We start from the raw sequence: 21,130 nt of genomic DNA, 5'->3' as shown, positions 1-21,130 counted from the left end.
GGTCCATTATAGCCTGTTTGTCTTGGGTCTTTCCTCAGTTTTCACGCTACTTGATTAGTTTTAAATGAGTTTTGCTGACGGCGCTTCTAACTCGCTCCGCTTCACCCTTTGGCCCTTGAACTCCTGCCGGGACTGCGGCCCTGATTGATATTTACGGGCTCCGGTTGATTGAAGTGTAATCAGCAGGCAGTCAGTCAGCGAGTCACTCACTCAGTCAGTCAATCAAAGGAAGCTGCGGGCCATGTATTAGCAGCAGAATGAAATGTAAGTGAGCAAATCGTAATTAAAATTGCGCCCATCAGCGCCGAGAAAAACAAAACAGCTCAGAGCGGAACAGCTCAGTGCGGAGCAGTGCGATGTTGGAGCAATAACAAAAACAAACGAGGCAGCAAATTACGCTCGAGGACACAAACAATATGCATTAGAGCTGAACAAGATGAAGAAGCAAAGACAGCGGCTCACCCACCCGAGGGGAGCTCTGATGGAGTGGCAAGGGTTGGGTCAAAGCACTCGACTCTCGACTGTCGACTGTCGGATGGTGGCAATGACGGTTGACAGAGACGAGACGCTAATGAAAATGCATAAGCAGATGCAGTCGAGGGAAAACATTCGTTGGAAATGGGAAATGCCAGTAAAAGCGTAGAAGCGCCCCTTCCCAATTATGATTTCGCTAACTTGGTACATTTCTATTAATTATTGCCATTCTTTTTTCAAAAGGTATGGTTACAGTAAAAAAATAAATATATATGTATGTACATTGGTTGTTGCAGATACGTTTCCTTTTATAAAATATTAGTCTTTTGACCTAATCTTTAAATAAATAATCCATTAAATAAATATCCATTTAAAATTTTCGATAATTCTACGATCGCTTTATCGATCAACAAATAACTTTATCGGCTTATATCCATGCACAGTGTTGCCAGAGTGTTTGAATAACGGCGCAGAACGTTTACCAACACCTTTTGTCCTTCATTTTAAATTTTCTTTTTCCGTTTTCATTACTCTTCCTCATTAAAGTCGCCATTAATAAATCATTTGATATTATTATTTCGACCAAGGCATACAAAAAGAAAGCAAGAAACATTGAGAAATAATATCCGTAAGTGTTGCTTTAAAATTTAAACTAAGAAATACATTTTTAATTATTTTTAATTAGTGAAAAACTCCAAACTGTAAAACGGAGACTGCAGTGCTGGGAGAACGGGTGTCAAAAAGAGCGACAGGAAAAGAGGGCTACAATAAATAAAGGACAAATGAGGATAATGGCGGCGCATTGAGAATGCGACTGCAAACACAAATGCTAAAATGGACAGCACAAAGGATGAAAGCGGCCCACTCATAAATATGGCAGCAGGGCCAGGCAAGAGGCGTGGCGCACAAAAGGGGGAATATGCACTCCACTCCACTCCAGTCGCTTCTGTGCGAGTACGTGTGTGTGTGTGGTCTGGCAGTCAGTCACTTTGTCCCTTTTGTCAAGCCACTGTCCCTTTCTGGCCCCTCCGGGTCCTTCTGGCTGGCACTCGTATCTCCGATCCGGATTCTCAGTCTCCGTCCGGGCGTAAATCAAAGTGAAAAGCGTGCTAATTGCATTAAAAGCATATAAACAAAATGCGATGCAAGTGGCTGTGATAAATATAAAAAGCAACAGCCCAACCCCGAAAGGCCTCTGACTCTGCACTGTACGAGTGAATGTCACTGTATGAGCAGCCCCCTCCACTCGGTATCTGCCCTCGTCCTTTCTGCTCGTCCTTTGTGCATGCGATGCAAGCGCTGTGAAATTAAGCAAATAAGCACAAGCAAAAAGCAAAATGGGTTCAACGGAAAAAGGACGGGAAAAAACCCATGTAACTTTGCAGAGCCAACAGAAACCCTTATGACCAGATTTTGCCAACTTTTAATTGCTGCCAAGGCTTTAAAGGGCAGCAGAAAAGGGAAACTCTTGTATTAGTAGTCGATCCCCCTGTGAGCCGGAATGAACCTTCAAAGTTTCCAGTTAGTAAACGACTAATTCCCAGTCATAAATATTATCCGAATCCTTGGAACTTATCAAAGCGAATATTCCTCATTTCTTGAGCCGGCTTGGAGTACCCGGCGAGTCATTAACCAGCCATAAGGAAGGCAGTCTGGAGCTGCTCACGTTTATGGCCACCGATAGCGATGTTCTTGGCTGGCTTTAACTGCATCTACTCAGGCATGGCCGTCTGAGCGGGCTCTGGCTCTGATTCCCGGTCCTTTATGGCCCCCAATCACGACTCCAGGAGCTCCTCCTCAGGGGCTTCCACCGCATGCGTAGCAAAAATTCAATCGTACAATGTGTTGATATATGACACGTAATCAAATGTTTAAGTGCATGGCACACGCATCGCCGAGTCGGAGGAGGAGTGCGGGGTCGTCCGCCATCAAAATATGAACAGAATCTATAGGAGAGCAGGGGCCGGGGCCAGGGGCACACACACAACAAATCCGACAAGTAAATATAATAACAATAAAATGAAGCAACGACATGAATGCCATCGCAGCGCCAAGGCGAGATATTATGACACTGCCGGCAATAATAAAAAAAAAAAGTATAACGGCGAAAAGAATGCCTGGCAAGGACAATTGTCCGGGCTGGCAACGTCTGTGCTCCTTTCTCCGTCCGCCATTCCGAGTTTCTGTTTCAGGTCAAGAGCGCTGGGAAAGAAAAGGATGACGGGGCGGTGCGGAAAAATACGAAAAAATATAAATACAAAATTAAGAGATCTGGTGTGAGGGAGGTGGTGTTTTATTTCTGGCCAAGAATTATCATTATATAATATAAGCATTATACTTACTATTTGAACCTCAAACGGTACATACCTTAACTTACCTTATTTAAAGGGTAAAACAAATCCTGAAAATATGTTGGCATTTTCTATCTTGGATCCTGGCCAACTGCAATCAGGCACTCTGGTATTCGCTTTTTGCATTCTTTATTGTTTTTTTAAGACTTAATAACATTAATTATCCGCATATTTTTTACAGACTGCTTGCTACACAGGGATTTTGGCTTACACCTTCTATACGTGGTTATAATCTGCTAATGGAGGTCTTAGTCTAGTAACATTTAACAATTTGAACGTCGTACAAGAAAGAGACAAAGTTATTCTTAGTGGAGATATGCCATAAGGTGTGCGTCATACATTTAGGGGCAGTGAAATCAATAAATTTCGGGATGCTGTGTTTTCTCATAAAAAGTGTATCCGATATGCCAGGTTTCTTCGATAAATAAGTTAAGCTAAGGTGGGTAGTGAAAAAAACGAACATTAATGATTATATACATAAATAACTTAGAATATTAACAAAATCGAATGGCTTTCAGAACCCTGAGAAAGAAAACATTTTAAATTACTAAATTAAAATAAGTCCCGTAGGACCGATTAAAATCAAGTTATTACACCTAACCGCCTTACTTTTCTACCAATATTCAACTAGTTTTAATAATTTTTGCCCTTAGCCTTTAAATACATTAAGAATCTTATTCTTATTTTATGTTCTTAAGAACTAGATCTTTGGCTATTAGATGGTTTTTCTTATTTTACACATTTAAGCTTAACTTTTTTGGGTTACTTAGCCAACAACTTTGAGCATTTCTTCCTAAGAACGACAAGCAAAAAAGCCCAAAGAGGAACAACGACATTTCAATGCTTCACTAATTATAATAATTATTTTATAATGAAAATACATCGCATATGGATATGTACACAATTTAGTTGATGTTGGCCGCCTACGCGGCGTATACTTGATGTGACCGAAAACTCCAAAAATATTTACAGTGGAACCTAATAATATTTGCCTCTTCTGATGAAAAGGCTGTTTGGGCCGTTCTTCTCGGTTAATTGTTATCTTCGCTGGGCAGCTGACTCGCAGCTTAATTGGCTGCTGTTTGTCTTTCTGATGCCGATGTTGCTGTTGCTGATGTGGCTGTTGCTGTTGGTATTGCCTCGCCTTTGACAGCAACTCCCAGCGACGGGAGGTCGAAAGCTACACAGAAATGCTATTAAGACTGGCAGTGCGTAGAGGGAAATGCGTGCAATTGATTTGGAAGCTAATATGCGTGACCAGGGTACAGATGAGCCCCAGATCGCCCCTGATGGCGCCATAGTTGATACTGCTGCACTGGAGGCCGCTGCTGCGGCGGCGGCTGCTGCTGCTGTCGCTGAAGAGGTGGCTGCTGCAGGACGTCGGCTCTTCTTCAGCTGTTTGTCTGGTTTGTGGGGCAAAAATAGAGGAGGAGCAGGTTAGATGGATGGACACAGCCGGGAGAAGTTTTATAAAAGCAACTGTTGCTAATGCTCTTTCGGAAGACATAAAAGAACTAAATAATTTCAAATTGATAATAGTTTTTTAATTAACTAGAAGACTTGGAGAACGTTTTAATTATCATTTTTAGTTACAAAAAAACAATAGAATATAAAATTCCTGGAAATAATACACCTTTTCCTTCAAGTGTATCTTAACTAACCAAAGCTAAACGATGATTGATGATCACTCACCTTCCAGCGTGGACTGAGCCTTGTCGAGCGACTGACGGGACTTGGACATGACCGTCTCCCGGGACTCCAGGACCGGAATCCTCTGGTGCTTGTCACTCTCCACACTCTCCTCGTTGCTCTGCCAGTACACGGAGGAGATTTTGGCGACACACTGCAATTCAGTCAGGATTATGGCCACGAAATGCACGTTGAATCAGAAAAGAGGGGCGGGAGGGAAGAAAACTTTCATCAAATCTGTGTACATTGATAAATTTGTGGGGCAGTGACAGGGGAGAAAGGATTGGCCATTCTCTTGACGGCGCAGTAAAAGTTTTATGCTTTCATTAACTCCTCCCGCACGGCAAGTAACCCAAAAATGACCGGCATACATCTCCGCAGGACACACACAAATATGTATGCACACTCACACCCACACAGCCCACACCCACGGTCACCACATATGCAAACGGACAGTGACCCACAAGGTGGCCGCCAATGCTCATCGAAACAGTGGAATGAAGGGATTCATATTCATCCTCCAGATGAATGAGATTTTCGGAAATAAAAACTTTTGACAATGATGGTTTTTGAATGGTTTCATGATTTTTACTTTTTTAAATATTCATATTAAATCCTGGCTATTTTTTAACTACATATCTATGATAGCCACTGTTCCCACCACTGGCCACGTCACACGTTACTCCGCAACCCCACCAAGCGTCCTCATGAAATTTTGTGGCTTGTTCAACATACATTTGCACTCGCAGTGGTGCGGGTGGCTGGGTGGTTGGGGGACTGGGCGGTTCATTGGTGGTCCTGTGGAACGAGTGGTCAGTGGAAAGGTGGGGGGCCGGCCAACTGGGTCCGAATGGATAATAATCAACATGAGCTGCCATGTTATGTTGTCGCAAATTGAATCAGAGCAACAGAACGCTGGCAAATATGTATGGGATGTGGATATTGGATGTATGACTGTATCAATTTTCATGACCTATCCGGGTGGTATAAGCTGATTATATACAGCGGTAATAAGGGGGCAAAGATCTCAAAAGGTAAAAAAATATGCACTTTCGAGAGAAACCAATGAAAGCAATTTTATTAAAAATATATTTCCATTCCCCATAGTTCAAAGTTCATTAGCTTACCTTTAACTTCATGTCGCCGTGCTTGAAATGTCATCCTCTCACCCGGAACTCCAGCCCCAACCGGGCCACCTCCAGGCCCTCCCGGCCCACCACCAGCGGTTCGTATGGCCGGAGCAGGGAGCGGTTGGCGTGCATCCCGTTTATCTGCCAGCTGAGGTGGCAGACCGGCTTCGAGGCCGCCGAGGTGCAATTGACGCGCACCATGTCGCCAATTTGGTAGCGGGGCTGTCCGCCCGTGATTTGTGGTCCGTGCTTCGGTGTCACTGCAATTGGCCGAGAGCACAAGAAGTGGCAATTAAGGGTTAGCTGAATGGCCAATACTGAATGGGGGTATAGGAACTAGGGTATAACTGAGGAGGTTTGAGGTCTTAAGCTATTGAATAAATTTAAACAAAATATGAACGTTAATTTTCGTATTTCCTTGCTAATTAAATTTATAAAAAAGTATTCAGCAAGTCCCATATATATTTCATAATAATGCTAAAAACAATAAATTCACTATTATTTTGGCAATTAAACCACAAAACAAGAAATATGTCGCTTCAGGATTGGATAATTGCATTGCCATTCCCAAATAAAGTTATTTTTCGGCCACAAAACAAGATTGATGGTTAATTCGGTTGGCCAGAGCTTAGCCAAAAATTGTATTCCACTGCCATTAGCTGGCTGGCAGGCCGTCAGTTGGGCAATTAAATCGATTCCGATCAACAACAAAATGAACAATGCAATCTATTTAAGCTTAAACAAAAATAGAATCATAATAAATATTGAAGAATGTCGGAGGCATCTCCTAGCTGCACAATTTTTGTGCGATGTTGCATTTGTTGTTTGCTTTTTGTGGGTCAGTGTGTGCTTGTCCAGCTGGGGGACGGAGACCTGGCTGTCTGCCAATTGGGTCAACAACTGGCAAAATCGAACAAAAACTAAAGCGAAACTTCAATTAAACATAATCGATAGTTTCGCACTGATGAAATGTTTTCCGAAAGCGAAGAAAAACTTTAACGTTTATGGCACAAAAGGATACTTCTCCAGCACTTTCGACTGCCACTTAATAATGGCAATAACTGGCCAAAAACTTGGCCATGGGAAAGGCTCTTCTGCCCATTTTTTTGTACAAAATTAAAGTCTTACTTTAATGACGTCGATGAAGCTGTTGACCTCCGTGTGGGAGGACTGTATTTCCTTTAATATTTGTCAAAATACTCAACATATTTTTCTCTTGTCGTTTGGGGCCTACACTCTCTATTATGGCCAGGCTTAGTACCAATTGGTAATAATTGTCGGGCATTTTTATTCTTGTCCGGCTTTGTTTGCCTCCAAGGGATCAACTTGGGCCCAGTTGCTTCTGCGTGGGCCGTCCTACGTCCTTTGTCCTTCGCCGGGACCAGACCAGAACCCGGACCTCGACCGAACAATGGATTCAATTGAGCAACTGAAACAAATATCTAAGTAAATCGGATGCCTAAATAAACTAACAATTTTTCACCTTAATGGCTCTGCCGCACAAAAGGGTCAAAGGGCCGCAATTGATTGAAAAGAAACGAGTTGCTAAACTTTGGCATAGACTCTGGTTTGGGGGATCTTCGACCCTGATGGCCCTGATACTATCCATTTATTTTTGGCCCTGAGAGAGGTCGTGGTAATCAATGGGAGCCGAAGGAATTCTCGAAAATGATGATAGGAGATAATCTAGCATCTATGTCTGGATGATATTTTTAGAAGCAATATTAAATATTGTTTATTTTAGACCATGATTTCAATTTCTAGTCGAAAACTTTTTCCGCACGTGCAAGCAGGCCGCGCATTTCTCGCAGGGATTACGTTGAACCAATTTTCCCAGCCGGATGCACCCATCATATGCAACTGCGCCGGTTGACATTACTTTCCGCCCATTTCCCGGCCATTTCCTCCCACTCTCCACCTCCTATTGCCATTTTCAATTTCCGCGCATACACTGCAATTATCGCTTTGTCGTTCAAAGCCGTCTAATCTAAGGAACTGGGTCGAACCCATTTGCTGCTCATCGGTTAGACCGGCCCCTGTAATTGCATTCAATTATGCCTGCCACCGGGGCAGGGAGGTCCTGGGTATTAATTTAAATATATATCCTTAATTCAAATGTCAGTTAAAGCCATCGCATCGCCATATCTCCTAGTACATCTGGCTTGTCAGGCCAACTCTTCGCTTGTCCTTTAATGGCACTGGCACCTGTCGGGCTCTGCTCTTTTTTGCGGCGCGGGAATTCATTAGGTTTATTGATCCGCAAATCGTCATAGTCATTATGCTTCAGATTTAATCCGCTTACTTCCGAGCCGAGCATCGTCGAACTGAGCATTTTTCCCTATTAAAGTCTCAGCCTAATTGAGTAATTTCCAACTGAAGGCGGAAGTGTGTGTTGCGTTGACTTTCCGTTCCCCATCCGAGGAAATATTTAGTTAGCCTAATTATGCGATATACCAGTTTTGATTACCACCCCGTCCCTGCAGCGCAAATAAAGCTGAAATTGGCCTGGCCTACATAATTGCGCCGAATAATGTTTTCGATAAAAATCATTTTTGGGGAAGTATTTCGGTCGAATATGGATTCTATCTGTGTGGCATCAGTGATGGTTATAACTTCCCCAATTCTTATCCGATTATTAAGCGGGATACCTTAAACGATTTCTGAATCGATTCGCCAACATTCTGCATCAAAATCCTGAGACAAAATATTTTTTAAATTTTTTGTCCATTTTTCCTGATGGGATCCCTTGAAAATGGGGGTTTCCCCTATAGGGTCCACTGTGATGGCCATATCTTTTCCAATTCTCATCCGATTCTCAAGCGGAGTACCTTAAACGATTTCTGGATCGATTCGCCACCATTATACATCAAAATCCTGAGACAAAATATTTTTTAGATTTTTGGTCCATTTTTCCTGATGGGATCCCTTGAAAATGGGGTTTTCCCCTATAGGGTCACTGTGATGGCCATATCTTTTACAATTCTCATCCGATTCTCAAGCGGAGTACCTTAAACGATTTCTGGATCGATTCGCCACCATTATACATCAAATTCCTGAGACAAAATATTTTTTAAATTTTTTTTCCATTTTTCCTGATGGGATCCCTTGAAAATGGGGTTATTTCCTATAGGGTCCACTGTGATGGCCATATCTTTTCCAATTGTCATCCGATTCTCAAGCGGAGTACCTTTAACGATTTCTGGATCGATTCTCCACCATTCTGCATTAAAATCCTGAGTCAAAATATTTTTTAAATTTTGTGTCCATTTTTCGTGATGGGATCCCTTGAAAATGGGGTTATTTCCTATAGGGTCCACTGTGATGAGCATATCTTTTCCAATTCTCATCCGATTCTCAAGCGGAGTGCCTTAAAAAATTTCTGGATAGATTTCTCACAATACTGAATTAAAATCCTGAGACAAATATTTTTGCAATTTTTTTAACAACAAAATATGCTACGACCAGCATGGTTGTCTATAGATGCCTGGAGTAAGATATTTCAAGACATATTAAATTCTTAAAATATACTTTATGGTTCCCTGTTTTCCTTGGATCCTCCAATCCTTCCTGCCCCTCCGTTATTAAACACGTTTATCCTAAGTTTTCCTCCGCAGCAGTTTTTCACACTGCTCTTGGTCATATTTTTGCGCCATGTTTTGTTGGATTGCGCAAAAATTTCAAATTAAGTTGCAGCCCAGCGAGTGAAAGAGACGGGAGGCGGCCATAGCGACAGAGAGAGAAAGTCTCCATAGCCGAGAAGAAAACCCGAGCTGTAAGTGAGCAACAGAATTGCATCACGTACATGGGCAATTTGCCAGTGGAAATACAATACAAACAACACACACAGCTGCCCGGAAAAAGGATGGCCATTTCGCTCCCCCTTTCTTTTTTCCCCCTGTCCCTGTCTCTTTCTTACGCCTGACTGGTGTCTCACTCTCGCCGCCCTCTGCCCGACGGCTTTTTTGGCACAGGTTTTCTGCTCGAGAATTTGTAAATCGCAGCGAGAAACAATGCCAGGCATAAACTAAATAAATGTGAAATATTTTATACATGTACCAGAAAGAGACAGGCCAAGAGAAAGTGGGAGAAAGAGAAGGAGAAGACGGGCGCCAAATGACGGAAAGAGACGGGCTGCGCCACAGACAGAGACACCCCACCGAAACAGATTACTTTTCGTCGCTTAGTCCGTTTGGTGCAATTAATCTTGGCGCTTTTATGCTGGTTCCAGTTCTGCACTAGTGATGCCAACTGGAGGTACGAAATAAGCAAAAGTATTATTAACAAATAAATTCTTAAAATAGATACCACAATCCTTAAAAGTATCGGGTATCTTATAGTTGAAAAATAAAAATATTCAGACTTATTCTTAAATCCTTCACAGTTTATTGACCAAAAACCAGCTGTTATGGCTGCAACTTTGGCCTTTTTTCGTGTCCCAGTCAACATTTTTTGTGCATGCTTTTTGTTACCCACTTTCACTTACCCACAACAATCATGTCCTCGTGACCGGAAACTGTCTGGAACGAAGGCGCCTCGCCGGACACTTCGCAGCGATATCGGCCAGTGGACTGAAGGCTCACAGAGCGCAGGACAACGGCGTATTCCGTTGAGTTTTGTAGCTGGAAAGAAATCGAAACAAAAAACGAATAATGGAGGTCACTAAGTCAAAGCTTGATTTATTTTAAAGTCTAAAGATATTCTGGATATACAACAGATTTAAGGAATATAATTTTTCTAAAACTTTTCCCTAGATAGATCCTTTACTTGGAATTTTTAAAGCGATCCAGCCAGTTCCTGAGGATGTGGGGCATGTTTGAGACCTCTTCCACATCATCTTGTTCGTCATCGTCATCATCTCCACCACCGTCCTCATCATCGTCATCCTCATCGAAGTCGTCATCCTCCTCTTCATCGTCCTCGTCCTCATCATCGACCAACAATTCCAACATCTCATCGAGGTCCTTGTTCTTGACGGGCATTACTTCGTCGAGGCTCTCGGCAGTGGGCGAGACCTGGAAGCTCTTCATGGTATCCCTAAACTTCATTGCATCCTCCAGATGCAGGACACTTAGGTTCACATCCTTGATACTGCCCTGAAGCCGGCTTTGCTCGAAGAGATCCGTTTGGGGCTGACGAATATGCTCGGCGATCACTCGGACAGTGTCCTCCTGGTCGATCGGCAGCACTGACTCCTCCAGTGACTGCAATTACTTAGACTTCCGGCTGCTCATCGTCCCTCAGGCCCAAAATCACGAAACTAATTAACTTCCTAGACCCACATATGATGTGTTTTTGAAGGAAGACTTGATGGGAAAATAGTAAAAGTAGTATCTCTTACCTCAACGTCGACTCCTGGGAGTGGGAAGACCTGCCCCGGCGGCATGTCTCTCGGAACGTAGCGGTAGAACTCGAATCCGTCCTTGTACCACTTCACCGAGTAGAGGGACTCCCCGTCGAGATCAAACTTACAGCCGAGCACCGCGTCCTCGTGCCGCATTATATGCTTGGGGATTTTGATTTCGGTCATTGTCAGGCATTCGGCGGTTTCTGCAAATACGTGGATGTGTTGTTAGAGATTTTGTCAGCCAGGGACCGAGTGAGACTGAGTGGCGCTTTAATAAGCCCTTAGCTGCTAGCTGTTAGAGCCGTGTTCGTCGTGTTCGCGGTTTCAATGCCAGTGGCAGGACATAAATAACTTGCAGCAAGTGCATAAAAGTCAAGGAAATCGAAGGAGGCAGGTTCCTCCTGCCCCCACTCCCCCGTTCTTGGGACTAGAACAATGCGCTTTTGTTTTGGCAACACAATGGCCGGGAAGGGGTGGCCCTCGCGGGGAGGTGAACGCGACTAACTTGAGGAACGTGGCCTGGTTGGAGAATTTTCTTAGGAAAAGATGCTCCCCGGGTGCTGGATGGGGAATATAACTCACAGTACACAATGCCGTAGTGAAATGAAAAGTTGGCAACTTATTTAACGGCCCAAGACAAAGACGAAAACTGTGTAGGCCCTGGTAACTGGAAGGGCAATTTGGGTCAGGCAAATCGAGATATGAAATTAATATTACAAGGCCCGAAATGAGCAGCTCTTGGCCAAAACTGGGCCAATCCGTGAGCGAGTTAGAAGTCATTTGGGAAATTTCAATTGCCAGTTATGACTCGTTTTTGTGGCAAGAAGGGCTTTAATTTCCAAGAATCCTAGGCTCTCTCTTAAAGGCCGTGTCACTCAAACAAACCTATAATGGACACTAACTAAGTCCCTATGTTGACTTTTGAGGCTTAGTCTTGCGTCATAAAAGTCCAAATTAATGGTTAGTCTAGTATTTGAGCCCTTTATTATTCAAGCCGAGTCCAGACATTTCGTAATTTCCTGATTAGTTAACACAATTATGGTGCATTAGAGTGACAAACGAATGTCATGTCAGAAATAGAAGCAAAGCCACATGAAATTGAAATCAATCCCCCACTTTTCCATCCCAAAGTCCATCTCATTAAGTCCTTCAGACCTTCGGCGCGTTTATTTTTGGACAGGTTCATGGCAAGTTAAAGAAAACCTTTTAAAAATACACCTAAAGTGGTGTGTGGGCTATGGAAATAGGAAATGAAAAATGAGGATGACTATTAATAGGTCCGAAATACAGGCACTTTATAATAATACTATAAGGAGGCCCTTTATTTTGGAGCTATATTTGGTTTTGCATATTTTTGACAAAGTTTTTGAGGGGGCTATTTGGAGGAAGTTGTAGGTTTGGCATAGTAATAAAGAGAGTTTCTCACAGAGTGGGCTTAGCTCTCATAATACAGCTTTTATTTATTTTAGAATTAAGTATAATATTTCCTAAATGGCATGAGTTCACAATTTCTGGAAGTACAGACTTAGACTGGCCATCTAAGATACTTCACTGACTGCTGGGTAGCTACAACTTCGACTATGTATTTAAGCTTTTTCCTTACTTTTCTGTTCAACCCGCCAGCCACCGAAGCGACAAACAAACCAACCAACAAACAAATTGAAAGCACAATGCACAAAGGCAGCAAAAAGAAGCACCGCCGCCATTGAAGTCGATGACGAGGCTGATGACGGTGTCCTAGATGGCGGAGCGGGGCCCAGCGGAAATGGGAGTGGAACCAGGTGGGCGGTAGTGGGCGTTGCTTGGCCCTCCCTGGGCTTTGCTCCTTTTGAGTGCATTTCCGCTTTGCGGCAGCCGAGGCGGCGTCGTTTGAGTCCTTTTTATTCCGGCCGGTGCGTGGCTCCGCTTTGGCGGACACTTTGTGGAATGTATTTTGTTTGTTTGTGTTGTGTAGGAGTGTGTGGCTTAAGTATAATTTAGCATTTTCCACTCTCCAGCGCCGGGCTCGTTGGCGGAAGACAAACACAAAGTGCGTTGCCAAAAGGCTTCCGCCAAACAAAAGTCTTCAGTCCCCAGTTCCCGTGAAGACTCCTTTTTAAGGATATTTTTCTAAGCGGAGTAAGAAAAGAGAATTTTTAAGTAACACCTCAGGGCCACAATCAGAAGGAGCTGGGACAGCTTTAATATATTCATTTAAAACTATGTCTGATTAAATTTCAATTTCTTTCCTCAATGCGTTGAAAAGAGGTCCTTTTCAGAGAAATGTCGAGTACCTCACCCTCCGGGCCGCTAATTAATAAGCCAGAAATTGCAAAGTTTTGTCATCTAAACCTGAGCTTAATTAAGAAGAGCCAATGCCAGAAAGTGCCAAAATAGAAAGTTTTCCATTTGATGTCGTGTAACCGTCATAGTTATGGTCGAGAGTGGATTCCTCGAGTGACTTTGGTTTTGCGGAGAGCCCTACCTTAAAACAAATTGCTGACTGGCTGCCACGGACCAAAGTTTGCTACTTAATTATTGTTGATTTTTAAATGATTTCATTTGCCGCCCGAGGGCAACAAATGTCAGTCGCAGACAAAAGTTTGCCGCCTTCATCGTTCGCACTCTCCCCCCGTTTCTCGGAAAAATGAGTTTCTTTTTGGGGTTAGTTGGGCTAGAAATCTAATTCAATGGCTAAGAGAAGAGCGGGAGGAGCCGAGCCCGGTCCTGGTGTCAAATGCAGAAGTTTGCCGAGCAAAGTTTAGCTTTGCATATCATTATGGCTTTTTAATGGGGTGAGCAATGGTGTTCCAGCCATCTTAATAAACCGTCAAGGGGTTCGCCTCTTCCATAAACAACTAATGAACATTTTCAAAGTTTATGCTTATTTTCAGACCATTTCCAGTCGGATAAAATATTTAAATATATCGTAGGGTAAGCCCTTTACTTCAATCAATTAGAGATGTATGCCTTTTTCGAAAAGAAATAATCGGAAAAATCATATTTGTCCGGAAAACCCATTTGGAAACAGCCTGACAAAGGCAGTAGCTTACCCAACTGGATTAGTTACACAATGCAAACAGTATTTCTCAATCTCAGAGCTCCTTTTCCCCCCGACATCCTGCCATCCTGGCTAACGGGCCCAGAGCCCGAGAATCCTTGACAGAGCAATTGCAATTTCGAATCCAAATCTGACTGTCACATGAGCTCAGCCCAGCTCAGCCCGCAGGACTCTCCGCCTGGCTCCCCCACGATCAATATAGCTCGACAGGCAAATGCAAAATGCAATTAATTTTATTAGAGTCCATTGAAAACTCATTGGAAAAACGGGCTACAAAAGCGGCTGACGGGCTGACTGGCTCACTTGCCAGGGGTTGTGTAGGAGCGGGGTGGCCAAGAATTTATGGCTTTTGCCAAGGCTTCACTGCAATGCAAATTTTTGCCAGACAGACCACGCCAGGAGGGGGCAGGGTGTACAAGGAAATTATGATGCGGCTCAGTTGGAGAGCTTACTCATGGGCTCTTAGGGGAAGCACAGAAAAAAAATGGGGAAAGCGAGTGGAGGAAGGACTTTAGACCGGATGCCAAGCCTTGAGCAAATAAGAAGGTTTTTCTTCTCTGCTGGATGTTTCGCAGACGCCAGCAGCATCAATACGCATCAATCCCAGTGACCCCTTGGCCCCGCCTGCCATGCCAACCCCGTCCACGCCCCAGGCAGACGCCTAGAACGTGCTTAATCTGCAATCAGAGGCGGAAGTTGCTCCCCCAGAAGCCTAGTCGCCTCCATTGTGTCTGACAGTCTAGGGGTCCTTCGGTCCATTTGGGAGTGCCTGTCCTCGTTGCAGTCTCGGGGAAAAGTAACAAGAATTTAACAATCCATCTATGGATGATATTTTAATAAAATATATCCATGTCTTTTAAGATTCTGCAATTAGCAGTGCCCCTCAAATTCAAGTGTCAGTGTCCTGTTAGAGTATCTCCTCTGACAGGGAGTGCATCACGAGTTGTCCTGTTCGTTGTCATTGCAGCCGCAAAACGGGAGCACGTCTGCCCAGAAAGTCCTGCCACTCCGCCCGTTTGGCCCACAAAACAGCCAACAGCTCCCAGTTGTCAGCTCAGCTCAGTTCAGTTCTGTTTTTGCTGCATTGCAGGCGCACTTTCATTTGCATATTTCGCAAAGAGGAAAAAACTGAACTGAAGAAACAAAAAATATGCCATAAAGTAGGAGGAAAGATGAGAGTCTGGTTGGGTCTGAAAAAAGGGCGACTTGGCAATAATCGATCGGGCCCATTGAGACAGTTTCTTGTGAGCTGGTTAATCGCAGTTGCCACAAAATCGCAAAGTTCTACATATTTTTGATATTGCCCGGAACTTTGTGGCAATATTTATGTGACAATCGGCCTTTGAACTTTTCAAGATGATTGATTATCTGAATGTGATCCATGGGAGCATGTTATGACATTTGGAATTCTCCCAGAGACTTGTATTATTCTCTGTAATTATCGCTGGGAGTGACAAATGGGGGAAATTTAATCAGGCCATCAGTCAAATTCAACTAATTTCGCCTCAAAAGTATTTTCTTTAATTAGAATATCAATTAAATTGCTACACACAGAGGAGCAGCTGTAATAACATAATTAAAATTCACTTCGCCTGTCAATTGGGGTGACGTCAAAGACATGACTTGATAACAAGATTTCCCCCCTTAAGCCCAACCCAACACCCAGATGGAATCAATTAATTCGATTAAAACTAAAACGTCAATTTTAACGCATTATTATTAATGGAATTTCCGATAGAGAATATGGAATATTTTGAATGAATTATTAATTCATAAGTAAAGACGGTCTGTCCTGAAATCCTTATTCATCTCTCCAGTTGATGAGTGAAGGCCTCTTAGACTTGTTTACATAAGCCCTCTCGGAATCCCGCAATCTGTTCGCACCTACCAACTTGCGGGCCAACTCAATGGGCCCTTAACCCAGCCTAATCGCCAGCAAAGGCACTTAATATTACTTATTGGTATTTATGATGCCCTAAAAGCCGGCGAAAATCTTTAATAAACTCCACTCGATGAAGCTTCAAGTGTTTGCCTTCGCAGGGAACTTTCATTAACTGCACAGAGGTGGCGATCCGAAAGGGGGGCGTCGAACGAAGTGCGTGTCGCTCAACATTAGTTTCATGTGCTGCCAATAAATGTGTACTTCCCCTGGACATCGGTGCTGGCTCTTTGTTAGTTACAATTTGGCCAAAAGTGTGCGCCACGTTAACTTAATTTCATTATTTGTTGCTCTACGAATGTGAAAGGGACTGTGTTCTGCGACTGTATGTGCGACTGTGTGTGGGGCATGTGTACGTGACCTCATAATAGGAAAATAAGATTTCTATCTATAATTCAGGCAGCGAACCCCAAACTAGAGTCCAAGACGGCTAAGTGCCAGCAAATAATAATCATTTTTCTGTTCCCTCGTTTGTCTAGACTCCAGACCCCAGACAGAAATTGTATTTGTCAGTCATTATTATTATTCCGCCGTCTCCTTCGCAATTGAGCGTGGAAATATAACGAGGTTTGGTAGGTACCACTGCTAGTTAAATAGTAAACACAGATCTGCCACAGAAACTTTTTGCTTTGACAACTCTGCCGCAAAAGGAAGCGGGGCCAGAAGCGGAAACGGAAATGGCAAAAAACTTGAGCATGTTTATTTATTTAATTAAATGCGGCAAGCGGCATCAGGCAAGTTTCGCACTGTTTCCTATTTTATTTCTCCGCCAGGCAATCAGACTAATTAAGTTGAAGGTTTCTGTGGTCGGCCCGAACAAAAAATTAATATTAATAAAATATATTAATTACGGTTTCCGCTAATGAAAGATGTGCAATTAATTGAATTCTGTTTACGCCTCACTTCTCACTCGACATTAAAGGCTCAAATTAATGGCAATTAATTCTATCTCCAATAACAATTATAAATAGTGTTAGGAGGCAGGCCAAGTTTTTATTTGGGATCAAGTTTGGCGTTTATAATAGGTCGGAATTAAAGCAACTCAACCGGAATAAATACTAAAGCAAATGGAACGGAAGTATGAAATTGAAATACTATTTGTGACTAATTTTCGATTAATTGTGTTTGTTTGCTTGGGGTTGCCTTTGGAGTCTTTTGCAAGACACCATCTAAATCCTCGCCCTCCCCTTCTGCTTCAAAGTTATCCTTGAAAGGCTCTATCTCCCTATCGCGGTTAGCCGCGACTTTCGCTTGTTTGCCAGTTAATTTTGTTTAGTTTCTGCTCAGCAGTTTGTTGAACTTAATTAAAAATAAATAACAAGAGGCAGCCGAGGCTGAGGCAGTGGCAAACTTGTTTATTAATGCCTTAGCGAGAGGTCCTTACAGCCCAAAACGCCCAAGACTTATCCCCCTGAACTGACAGCCCCGACTTTGGCTCCTGACTTTATCAACTCTGTGGGCCAAGCCCCCGTCTATCGATTATTGAATGAATTTTCAATGAGTTATCTCCGAGCGGGACCACATGGCGTATGAATTATATTCGGAGGCAGCGAAAGTTGTGTATATTTTCGGGTTAATGAAAAGTTTTGACTTTTATCTTACCGAGGAGCAGCAGACATGCCACTATGCCATAGGCGAGCGAATATCTTCTGTGTCCCGAATCCATACTGGGACACTTGATTTATGTCTAGAGTTTTTCCACCAAAAGTTTCCTTGCTGCGAAACTTTAATTTTTCAATTTGTTGCTCAAATTTTGGTTATTTTTCTTGTCCATGTTTGCCTTTGCTTCGTTTGCGTTTTCTCCTTGTCTCATTTGTGCAATGCAATAAATTTTCCTTGACCGCCAACGAGGGAAAGCGTCAACCAATTGCTTTCCTTGTCGCTTATTCCAGCTAGCTATTGTTGTTGGCGTTGGCTTATTTATATTTATTTTCCATGAGCTCGTTGCTATTTGCTTTTCCTATTAAGCAGACACATCCACAGGACAATACGTGTGTAGGCAGTCGCATTTACATGCTATATCCTGCCTGTACTTTGTCTATTTGTGTTTGCCTCCCAATTTCTTTTCTTCCAGTCGAGTTTGGCTTCCGGTTTCTACTTTTTCTCTATCTTACGCACCAAACTTAATTGAAACAAGACTCTGAAAAGACAAGAAAACAGGAAAGGTTTAGCTTTAAAGTGTTTTGTTTTGGGATTAATCCCGAACCGTAAGCAATGGTCTCTGATGTTGATTCACGTAATAATTTGATTACGTATTCGGGGACAACACATCAATCATTGGGCTTCTATTTTTGATACGACTTTGGGTGGGTATTATTTATGGCTGTCAGGATCTATTTTAATCCCTACTAGGTCGGGTGTGTCCGGTTATTTACAGTTCGTATTATTTATTAGCCCCGACAATATCTGTTTTAATATTTCAGGACATTTTTAAAGATACCTGAGTAGTTTCTAGTGTGAATTATTGAAGTATGAACTGGAATCTTGGCTAGATTTCCTTAGGGCTTCTATTTGGGAATTGCTTGACAGTCTTTGGACATACACACTCAGTAGAAACAATAAGCCAACTGAATTAATCATACAATTTATGGCCAATAACTGTTAATGTGATTTAAATGCTCTTCCAACCGAAAGGCCCCGGGCAGAGCCCGAGCCCAAGCTCCGGGACAGACAACTCAAAAATCATTGAGCAAAGGCATAAATTAACAATAACATCGTTGCGATTGTGTAATTGTTCTAGGGTAGGCTGAATTAAATTTGCATAAAATCAATTAAAACCGAAAACTGCCGCAAAAGCCGCAGCAGCAAGCAGTAAAGCACTTGGGGCTAGAAATCTGTGAAAGGCTTTTGGGCAAAAGTTTTCCAAAATCATGTCCTGTAATTAGAGGCCATGAATAATTTTAGCACCTTGTTGTCATCTATTTTCAGAGACACGCACACTTATACAGAAATCCATAGGCCAGACACACACACAAACACACTCATAGTCACATGTCGAACAACGGTGAGTGGCTTATGTAAAATAGTTGCGACGGACCCTGAGCACACACGCTGCGTATACTTGATGTTGGCTCCAGAACCGAGTCTTTTGCATAATTAATTATGTGGCAAGCACGGCACTGGCTTGTTAAATATGCAAATATTCGGAAAACAAGGTCTAAGCTGCGACTTGGACCGTTCCAGGTCAGTCACATCTTTTTCCCTCGACTTTTCTTTTTAAATTCTTCACTAAATCTGCATTTTTACCTAAAAGGTCATGTTCTCAGAGATACTAAACCTTGGGGCCTATAGCAGTCTCTACATGAATTGACTGAATGACTGACTGACTGGCTGGCTGAATGAATGACTGGCATTGCCCTCTACACTTTTGTGGGGCAAGTGTGTGTACTGTGCCATTGTATGCTCGAATCCCTGAATAGCCCTTGATGTTAGTGCTTGAACTTAAAGCCCAGCTACTAGCTACCTTAGACATCGAATATTCAATTTCTATGAATGCAAATTGAATAGCAATATCGTTTACTGTCCACAAATCACTGCAATTTCATTGACAAACAATTATTATTGTCCATAATCAAATAAATTGTTCAAAGCTAGCAGCTGAATGAACACAATACTTGCCAAAAAATATGACTCATAAATAAAAACGGGCAGGCAGACAGCGGCCGTTTTAATGTCCTGACCAATGGAATAAATTTCAAAATTGAAGCCCCGGAAATTCTAAAATATGTTGCTCAATAATGGGACCGAAAATGTCTCTGTTTTTATCGCGATGTTTGAGTTTTAAGTGTCGATTGATAAGGCCATAAAGGCCAGTCAGCCATGTAACTGACCTCTGCGCCAGTTTAGAAGTTTAACGATCTGCTGGTGGGCTATAGCCTATATATAGCCTGTCTCTGTAGCCTCTGGCAGCCCCTGAACTAAATGAGACTAATGAAAGGCCATAATTCAAAGCCATTCCAGGCAGTGTCCCAGCTCAGCGACTCAAATTAATTGACATTGTACGGGAATTTCATATACATATATGTGTGTTCTGGGGAAAATAAAGGTGTCTATACTTACAGCTATGGCTAATATTTTAGGCTCTATATGAAAGACTTTGTCTTTATACTTATAGCTATAAAGTACTTAAACAAAACTGATTTAGGAATATTAGCTTTTAAGCCCCATTTCTGTGGTAGGTGCTAGATAGAGTATCTTTAAGGCTATCCTATAGCTGTGTCCTTGGCTGTTTGGTTGTTTATTGTAAATGGCTGTGCGCCCGTATCCGGGGCTATAGAATTTCATAATTATAATAATTTATGTTGACACCTGAGGCGTGTGCACAAATTGAACTGGCCCCGAGGTCCGCGCCAAGTTAATAAAACTTTAAGTTACAATTTGTGAGCTGGTGTGTGTGGGCAGGACACAACCCCACCTCAAGCTTCGCTCCCACAACCATTTCCCGAATGCTAGAAAATCCCCGGAGAAATATGAGGAAAATTGTATGTAGCATAATACTCACTTATTGCTGCTATTTCTGCTCCTGACGATTCCTTGCTCTTCGCTGCTCTATTTTTTGGGTGGAACTTTAAAGAAGAGAAGGCTCCTTGCCAGCCGGCAGGACGGTTATTTTTTTGGGAGGTAGTGCGGCCCGTTTTAGCCCAGTTAGCTTCTTGCCTGGTGGCTCTGTGGACTGCCTTCTCACTTGCTCTCACACTATGTTTTCGGTGTTTTAGCTCGCTGGCTGGCCCACGTGCATAATAATAACAAATGATTGGTTGTCACGCACGTAACGGTACTTTCATTCATAATTTATGCATTTTAATTTGTCAAACCCACTACGAGTGGGAGGGAGGGAGTGCGAAAAAGAGCCACTGATGAAAATGAATTGGATGAAAATTCAAAACTTCTACCAAGATGAGTTTTCTTTCCTTTTTTTTTTATTCAAAAGTGCGAATAGTTTTAGCTTGTAGCTCTACAAAATTATTCACGGTTTTTCACACAAACACACGTACGCAGAAACACATACGCACACACCCACCGCACACTGTCACCGACACACGCACGATTGTCCTCGGTATAATCGCGTTTCTAGTCCTCGTCGGCACTGGGCCAAGTTGTACGGCGGAGTGCAGAATCGAGAATTGAGAATCGAGAATGGAGTCGTCGAGCTGGGCTCACGGA

At 42.8% G+C, this 21,130-nt stretch overlaps 2 protein-coding genes across 2 annotated transcripts; both read right to left on the bottom strand.

Moving 5' to 3' along the window:
• Positions 1–3,715: 3,715 nt before the first annotated feature.
• beat-IIIb (beaten path IIIb) lies at positions 3,716–20,623 on the bottom strand. The gene is given in 7 exon segments (XM_017251875.3): positions 3,716–4,228; positions 4,518–4,668; positions 5,642–5,904; positions 10,128–10,263; positions 10,983–11,191; positions 17,570–18,107; positions 20,469–20,623. Coding segments are annotated over 6 exon segments (1,188 nt in total). The 5' UTR covers positions 17,634–18,107; positions 20,469–20,623; the 3' UTR covers positions 3,716–3,863.
• On the bottom strand, positions 10,295–10,955 carry LOC108132443 (trigger factor). Its single transcript, XM_017251876.3, has one exon. It carries the CDS (start codon positions 10,687–10,689, stop codon positions 10,405–10,407), a length of 285 nt encoding a protein of 94 aa, XP_017107365.2. The 5' UTR covers positions 10,690–10,955; the 3' UTR covers positions 10,295–10,404.
• Positions 20,624–21,130: the final 507 nt, after the last annotated feature.

The sequence above is a fragment of the Drosophila bipectinata genome, chromosome 2L, assembly GCF_030179905.1.
Source record: "Drosophila bipectinata strain 14024-0381.07 chromosome 2L, DbipHiC1v2, whole genome shotgun sequence".
NCBI lineage: Eukaryota > Metazoa > Arthropoda > Insecta > Diptera > Drosophilidae > Drosophila > Drosophila bipectinata.
Note: the sequence above shows the minus strand (reverse complement) of the source record. Positions and strands in the feature narration are given on the sequence as shown.

Excerpts from the sequence above, each read along its gene's own strand:
- LOC108132443 (XM_017251876.3), bottom strand. The coding sequence starts at position 10,689 with ATGAAGTTTAGGGATACCATGAAGAGCTTCCAGGTCTCGCCCACTGCC.